At 40.9% G+C, this 9,033-nt stretch overlaps 1 protein-coding gene across 1 annotated transcript in view; it reads left to right on the top strand.

The window, feature by feature from the left end:
- The first annotated feature begins 1,563 nt into the window (after positions 1-1,563).
- LOC124613608 overlaps positions 1,564-9,033 on the top strand; it is a 75,749-nt gene continuing 68,279 nt past the window's right edge. Inside the window, exon 1 of the mRNA XM_047142323.1 lies at positions 1,564-1,714. Within this exon, the coding sequence (XP_046998279.1) occupies positions 1,564-1,714 (151 nt within the window). The remainder of the gene's footprint in view (positions 1,715-9,033) is intronic.

Below are 9,033 nucleotides of genomic sequence, written 5' to 3'. Positions count from 1 at the left end.
GCGGGCTGAACAGAGAGAGTCTGGCTGGAGTAGCGAGTGGAGCAGGTGTGTTGTGTGACGCTCCCGCGAGTTGCCGCGCTTTCGGGGTTTGGCAGCATGTAATTGCGCTCGACTCGCGATGATAGTTTCTGACATGGTGTCGCGGACGGGAAGCATTAGCTGGCGCACATCAAGAGCCCGTTTCGCCTGGTGACCGTGTCGAGAAGAAGGCGCGCCAACATCCAGCTTCTGCAACAGCGACGGCCGACAATGAGTGACTGTCGCCACCTCCTCGATCGACGGCTTCAAACCTTCAATCAACCAACAAGGAAGACTAAAAGCACGTAAAGTTTCAGAACTGTATGGCAGACCTCAGCTTTTCAAATTGTTCCATTTGCCTCGCAAAATTACAGCAACTTAGCATGAACCTTTGTTGCTCATTGTCCCAATTGCATTGCCAAGCAGGGTCCCTTCCTTTTCCGAAATGAACCCGAGTGTCGTTGAAATTCAAACGCCAGCATTAAAATAATATAATTAGATTTCACTGCTTTAATTTCAAAGTTCAGTAGCTGGCTACAATATTTAGGTTACACGAGCACAAATTTAGAGTGCGAGTTTTGTTAGCATATTTTAGCTTACCTGTGACTGCAGCTCAGCTTGGTACGTACTAAATTTTACTATTGTTAATAGTTCAGAATCATTTAATTCAAGTTCAAAGTAAAATCTCTTGTTTCTAAATTGCGTAGAGTCAAGTTGCTTTTGAAATGATTGTTGAGGTAGTCCAAGACTAACCGTATTTTACTGGATTTCGATGTGCTTCAGAAAGAAAGCTCACTATTAACTTCAGTCACTAAATTAACTTTCGATTTTCCGGTTTTATTAATTCTTTTGCTAAATTAAGTCAGAGTGTAGCGAAATTTATTACTTCTGACAAACTTTCAGTTTTCACACTACACGTGTCAACCTTCAGCTGCCACGCTTCTAGTGTTAATTATATGTGTAATAACCTTTCTTTTTCAGTTACTATAGTAATTGTCCTTAGGACTGGCGACCGTGATTTCCCCCAAATCTCAAATATCTAATTACCGCTAGTTAATTGTTAACGTAACGGCCGCACATTTACTTTCCTTATTAACTTTACCCCTTTTTCAAAATTAATTTCCACCAGTTTCATTTGCATTTTTCCTTTCATTTAGATGTAACCCTTTCCTCCCTCTTTACCGATAGATTAACTTCGGTGACGATTGCTTTTCCCAAATTTCCATTAGGTACACGCGGTTTAATTTTTCACTGTCATTAAGGTCGATAAGTGAGGGGGGAGGTTACAGGCCTCCCGGCCAACGACGCCAAACGCTCATTTCCATTGTGTCCATGTCACGCCTAGTTGCTGCACTACGCCGGCAAAAAGAGTTCCGACACGGTATTAGGAGGTATTCTACGACTATTGTCACCACAAGGTATAACAGGCAACAGAGATCGACTCACAGGATACCAACGTTCTCACTTGCTAAAGAAATTAGCTTTAACACTTTTTATGGCACTAACTGATGTTTACCTCTTACGTGAAGTTTCTCTGTTGCAGGCATGGCGGACAAGGTGGTGTTCAAAGTGGCGACGGAGGAAGAGATAGCAGTTGTCCGACAGCGAATTGGGACGACGGAGGACGACATCCGGCAAGCGATGTCGAATTTACGCAGCTGGCTCGAGGCGCAACCGCACCTGCCGCACGTCATGGGTCAGTCAAGGACGACAACGTATTACCATATCTGGTTCCGATCGAAGAATCCCCTTTTTGTGGGTCTTGTATTTAACTGATCTTTGCATGGTTTCATAAACTATGCCTTAGTTTATACGACAGATTTCCATTACTTTATTTTAATACTCCAATGATTGCATCCTGCATTTTAGTACAACAAAAAGGAAGTACCGTTTGCATTTCTTCCCGCAATAGCTCTACAATAGCAGTTCGGCGGATGTGCTTTAGTTGCTTTGAGTGAATTGTATTGCTTCCTATAGATCTACTCTCTCTGTCTGTATAATAGGCCCTGCGTGTAATATATATATATATTTTTTAAGTTTTTACATGCTTTGATTGATTACATAGTTGTGTCCTAGCATAGTAATAGTATTATTATAATTATTATAGCAATAGTAGAAATGTAAAAAAATAGTCACACTGAATGGTTCAAAATCAAAAACAAGAGCAGAGTCACAGTAGAAAACGTCTGGGAAAAATCTGGAAAACGGGCTGTTGAAAGTCACAAGAACAACATAATTATCATGGTGGGGGATTTCAGTCGCCAAAAAGTCATTCCATCTTAAAACAATGACAACACCCTTCAAAAACTACCTAGAAAGCAAAAAAAAAAAAAAAAAAAAACATGGATATCATCTAACTCTAATTAGGAAGAGTTTCAAATCGCTCATTTCGCCATCTCCAGATACAATTTTCAATAAATCAACATCGTCAGAGCTAAGTAAGGAATGGATGTTGATTCAGCTCACTATCCAGCTGAGATACACATAGAATTTTTTTCCAAAATACAAAATCATTAAATAATCAGGCATAGCTAAGAAATTTAATTACGAAACTTTGAAGGCAAATGAGTAAATTTTCAAAGGAAGTGCATATTGTCTCCAACAACTTTACAGAGGCAATTAAGGACATTGCATTTGGAACAGCTCAACTGAACAAGCAAAGAAAGCTCAGATGGTGAAACAGTAAGTGTGAAAAAGTATTTAGACAAAAAAGAAAGCTTGGAACAACTGACATAGAAGGAAAACATGAAACAGTTGGAAAGTGTATCGGTTTGAGAAGAAGCGAGCAACCTACGTTTCTTCCTTGTCCTTTTTTGTCTCTTCCAACCAACTTTCGCTATCTGTCTTCGTTTTTTCGAAGAATGTGTGGATCTTCTTTGTTAACCTGTCGTCATTGTTACTAGGTGTCCATAGAGTGGGCATGTCTTTTCCTGATGTCATCTATTACTTTAGAAAAGAATCAGTATAGTGTCCTATTTGATTTCGAACTCCAGTTTGCCGTCATTGATCTAGCTTTGCCTTATCTAAAAATTTTCGCAGTATTCTTCTTTCTCTTTTCTCAGATCTTCTAATACCGCTTTGCAGCCAGACAAAAGTAGTGTTTCCGAACTACAGAGGACTTCTGGCTTTACAACTGTGTTCAGCAGAGACTCACTCGCCAGACGCAATAGACAGAACAACTCTGGAAATAGCTAAACAAACTCTTATAAATGCAGTATCTGAAATTAAACTTCTTGCAACAACGTCTAGTCCGTTCCACATTGTATCCGGAATCACCCAGGGAGATGGTCTGTCTCCAAGCTTATTATACAACTTTTGTTAGTGAGCAATACTTTGAAGAGAAGAAATTTAACTATAGAAGAACACTTAAAATATACTAGAAGAGACTATTACAAAGCATTCAAAATGTTGTGTTCTGTGAAGCTACGGTTTTCGTCCAGTTGGATCCCAAGGTATCATGTGACTGCTTGTCTGGTGATGGAGGTGTATCCTAAATTAACTGCAGAGTTACTAGATAATGAAAACTGATCTTCAAGGAATACGTAAGTGATTTCCAGTTGGGCTGTGGTGAACGTGTTGTTTACACACCATCGCTGTATGTGGGAAGCGACCCCATTCGCCATTTCTTCCAGTTCAGCTCTAGAGCACCTCGACACCACAGTCAAAACACCATCAGCCTGCGCCACCACATTGACTTGGTCATCTTGTTCCAACTGGCACAGCAAGAGATCGATTGCTAATTCCCAAAATCGTCTCCTGTTGGCAGCCTTTACTAGATTTTTTTATTTGTTCTGTGTGCCGGCTGACCATTCCACGGATCTACAGTAATCGATGAAGCCGGCAGGTCGCGACTCCGGGCAAACAATGCGGGACACTGTATTATCAAATGTTCTCACGAACTCAATAAATATTTCATTTGTGTATTTTTTGTTCCCTGCATCTATTATTTCTGTCACCTTGTTAAATGCATCTTCAATACTTCTCCTTTCCTAAAGCCAAACTGGCACTGATTAAGTACGTGAAGATCCCTATACGAGTGTAACCTGTCAGAGGACCCTTTCCGTGCGCCTTAGCAATTTTTTAATCAAATAGATTTGTCTACTGCTTCTATGATTAGACGGATCTTTGTCCGCAAACTTTTTTATTGTACAGCTTTTGCTAATTTCTAGATGGCAGGCATCCTACCCAATGTCAAAAAATCGTTCAGAAGTTTGGTTAAGAACAGAAAAATTTGTACTATTATTTGCGAGAACTTCAGCGTAATATTACCTGGTCCTGGAGGTTTTCCGTTTTAATTTCTTTGTGGCTAGGGCTATCTTTTCCTCAGCGAACGGTTTAGTTATGAAAGTACGAGGGTGTTCTGAAAAGTAATACCTCCAAATTTCGTACCTGAAAACTCTTAAAGCTTTTTAAATAAAACAAACGTCATTAATGTTCTACATCTTTATTCTCTATAAGTACAAATGTGTAGACCTCTTCCGCTATGACAGTGCTTGATAAACAGCATGCTGTAGTCAATTTCGAATTCGAACAGTTCGTCCACACATGGAGCACCCCCTCCTCCACCACGACAACGCCAGACCACACAAGACATCTGCATAACCAAACACCTTGGGTTCAGTGTCATCGATAATCCTGATACCGTACCGAACTGGACCCATCCGATTTTCTTGTTTCCGAACCTTAAAGAATGCCTTCGAGGACTTCACTTTGATACTGATGAAGGATGCAGGAAGAGGTGAGGTTGTGGCTCCGTCAACAGAGTCAAACATCCGCAGTGACGGTATCAACAAACTGGTCTCTCTTTTGGAGAAATGTGTCCGTCGCCAGGGGGTTGGGAAATAATTGTGTAGACTTGAAGAATGAAGATTCATAAAGTAATAACATTTGTTGTATTTTTAAAAAAGTGTAAGGGTGTTCATATAAAGACTTCTAAGACATTACTTATCATCACGCCCTGATTTTAGGGTACTGATTGTGGAGCGCATATATATGTTGCCTGCGGAGTCGGTTGTATCTTGATCGTCGTCTCGGAGGAGTTGGCCAAGCAGTTAGTCTGTTGTCTCGATTCATGGGTCGTCTATCCATCTCCAGTTCAGTTTTCATTGTGGGTAGAATGACAGGAGGTTTGGTTTGCTGCCAGTATTTTGTACGGTTTACCCCCTACATCGGTCTTTGGCTGGTTTCTCAGTTAGCTTTATCACTCGGACAATTTGTGCCGATCAAGTAGTTCTTTGTTTTGGGACTTAAAATTTCTGTATAGTCGAAGTCGGGCTGCTTTGATGGCTGCAGTGCGGGACCTCTGATGGTCCCTTCGTCTAGCACGCCGTGTAATGCCCGTCATCTCGGGTGACAGCGGCATCTTCTTTAATAACGTGATGGCAGTTTTGGGGGAACACGGTGCAACAAAACCTAAATTTCATTGACATCAGCATTGTGCCAGGCCTAGAAATTTTCTCCTTTCCTTCTGTTGTTCGCATCATTTTATAAACAAGAAAGTGGCAGTCGTTGACCGCCCATGGATATTTGCCTTAAAGTAGGCAAATCTAAATGATCGGAAGGCCAACCAAACTGACGGTTGCCCAAATTTGTGGCCACCCTGAAGGTGCAGAAGGCTTTTCACCCATTCGAAGCGAACCAGCAATGCGCTCAACAGAATGTACGCCGAGCTGTAGATCATCTATTTTCTTCTTGTAGAGAGTGAAGATGCCGCTTCAGATGTGTTTTTGTTTTTCAGTGCTTAGAACAAGATCAGGTTCGGGCTATTACATACCCATCGTTAGATGCGATACTGTAGTTAATAGTAATTTTAACATGCACGACTACACATGAGAAAACAAAAAGAAGTGGCACGTAACATTTTAGGAAACGGCTGTGGGGATAGGTGTGGTAAAACGTAAGTTAGTGCCAAAGCGACACATGACGATACAACGGGCGACTATCTGGGTAAAGAAGTATCGAACTAACAAAAGGACGCATCGTGATGTGACCCGAGCGCCGCGTTGGAGAGCATAGGGTGCGGAGTACCATCAGCTAGCGCAGAGCGCGGAATAACATACAGGAAGGCCGAAGCAAACTGGTAAGTGGAATGGAAATAGTACTGCCATCTGTTAACAGGAAGAATTACGTGGGATCATCTAGTCTGGCCGTTCACAATTTGAATGCAAAAGGGAAAAACCATTGCAAAAGAGTTGCAAAGTAAAGGAACATACTGATACAGGGGCACTACAGAACCATAGTAGAAGAGCTCCTAACTGGGAGCCGGCAAATTAAAACTTTTACATAAAACAGTAAAACTAAATGAAATTTTTCCCCTTCCCAAATATTAATTTAGTGCGGTCCTATAAGCTAACATGGAATAACGTGCCATAGTCATTAGCTAAAAGAACATACACGGAAGCCACTGTTATCAAAATAAAACGTCATACTACTAAGCAAAATGGATGGCAGCTAAACATTAAAGTCCTGACCATCAAAAATCCCTATACCCATTAACAGCTGGTAGTAGTAGGAATAAAGAGACACATTCAAAATAGGAGCAATACAGCAAACTGCTTTCCGGAAGCTGGCAACTCTACATGGCTTACTTGCGATAAGACATGGGACAATTAAATTTTACATCACGTATGAAAGGCAAATTTTAATTTGGTGAGGACAAACATAATGATGCACAACAACAAGCCGTAGTCACACGTTAAAAAACTGGAAACATGTACACTTCTATTAAAAGAAGACTTTTACCCCTATACAAGACAGAAACTTGGTGGACCTTGAAGTTCTCACTATGGAAAATAGGCTGCTGCTTAAGCGAAATTCATTCATTCAAAATGCACGACGGATTATTATCTCTAAAATATTTAAGACAGGGCCCTTATGTGCAATACGTAAAATGATACAGTCGGTGTTTGTATATGGGATGGAACGATAATGGCCTTTCAGATGAATGGTGAGGGAAGATTTAGAACTGCCAATGTCTTGATGCTCTGTGAACCATATGCTAAAGAAACGGCCAGTTTGGCCTACGTATTCTTTTTAACTCGGTCAGTCGTTTCGCCGTTGGTTTGGTGGCCCTTAATTGGTTGCCGACTCTGTTAGTTCTACTGCAGTTCTGTATTACCCTTGTCTCAGTACGTTCCTTTATCACTTACAATGTTCTCTGTTTTGTCCCTAAGTGATCTTTATTTCCGTACTCCTGAATTTTTCTGAACATTTTTGCACTTCCTCCTTTCGTCGATCAACAGAAGAATTTCTTCTGTTGCTCATAGTTTATTCGCAGCTGCCTTCCTTGTACCTATGTTTTTCTTTCCGACTTCCAGTGACTGCCCTTTTTAGCTATGTCCCTTCCTCTTTAGCTGAACTGCCTATTGAGCTATTCATTACCTCAATATATATACAGGGTGAGTCACCTAACATTATCGCTGGATATATTTCGTAAACCACATCAAATACTGACGAATCGATTCCACAGACCGAACGTGAGGAGAGGGCCTAGTGTAATTGGTTAATACAAACCATAAAAAAATGCACGGAAGTACGTTTTTTAACACAAACCTACGTTTTTTTAAAATGGAACCCCGTTAGTTTTGTTAGCAGATCTGAACATATAAACAAATACGTAATCAGTGCCATTTGTTGCATTGTAAAATGTTAATTACATCCATAGATTTTTTTTCTTTTTTTTTTTTTTTTTTTTTTGGTCATCGGTCTACTGACTGGTTTGATGCGGCCCGCCACGAGTTCCTTTCCTGTGCTAACCTCTTCATCTCAGAGTAGCACTTGCAACCTACGTCCTCAATTATTTGCTTGACGTATTCCAATCTCTGTCTTCCTCTACAGTTTTTGCCCTCTACAGTTTTTGCCCTCTACAGCTCCCTCTAGTACCATGGAAGTTAATCCCTCATGTCTTAGCAGATGTCCTATCATCTTGTCCTTTCTCCTTATCAGTGTTTCCCACATGTTCCTTCCCTCTCCGATTCTGCGTAGAACCTCCTCATTCCTTACCTTATCAGTCCACCTAATTTTCAACATTCGTCTGTAGCACCACATCTCAAATGCTTCGATTCTCTTCTGTTCCGGTTTTCCCACAGTCCATGTTTCACTACCATACAATGCTGTATTCCAGACGTACATCCTCAGAAATTTCTTCCTCAAATTAAGGCCGGTATTTGATATTAGTAGACTTCTCTTGGCCAGAAATGCCTTTTTTGCCATAGCGAGTCTGCTTATGATGTCCTCCTTGCTCCGTACGTAATTGGCTATTTTACTGCTTAGGTAGCAGAATTCCTTAACTTCGTTGACTTCGTGACCATCAATCCTGATGTTAAGTTTCTCGCTGTTCTCATTTCTACTACTTCTCATTACCTTCGTCTTTCTCCGATTTACTCTCAAACCATACTGTGTACTCATTAGACTGTTCATTCCGTTCAGCAGATCATTTAATTCTTCTTCACTTTCACTCAGGATAGCAATGTCATCAGCGAATTTTATTTCCATCATTGCTTCCTCGATGTACAGATTGAAGAGTAGGGGCGAAAGGCTACAGCCTTGTCTTACACCCTTCTTAATACGAGCACTTCGTTCTTGATCGTCCACTCTTATTATTCCCTCTTGGTTGTTGTACATATTGTATATGATCCGTCTCTCCCTATAGCTTACCCCAACTTTTTTTCAGAATCTCGAACAGCTTGCACCGTTTTAAATTGTCGATCGCTTTTTCCAGGTCGACAAATCCTATGAAAGTGTCTTGATTTTTCTTTAGCCTTGCTTCCATTATTAGCCGTAACGTCAGAATTCCCTCTCTCGTCCGTTTACTTTTCCTAAAGCCAAACTGATCGTCAGCTAGCGCATTCTCAATTTTCTTTTCCATTCTTCTGTATATTATTCTTGTAAGCAGCTTCGATGCATGAGCTGTTAAGCTGGTTGTGCGATAATTCTCGCACTTGTCAGCTCTTGCCGTCTTCGGAATTGCGTGGATGATGCTTTTCCGAAAATCAGATGGTATATCGCCAGACTCAT

Source organism: Schistocerca americana, chromosome 4, assembly GCF_021461395.2.
Source record: "Schistocerca americana isolate TAMUIC-IGC-003095 chromosome 4, iqSchAmer2.1, whole genome shotgun sequence".
Lineage (NCBI taxonomy): Eukaryota > Metazoa > Arthropoda > Insecta > Orthoptera > Acrididae > Schistocerca > Schistocerca americana.
Note: the sequence above shows the minus strand (reverse complement) of the source record. Positions and strands in the feature narration are given on the sequence as shown.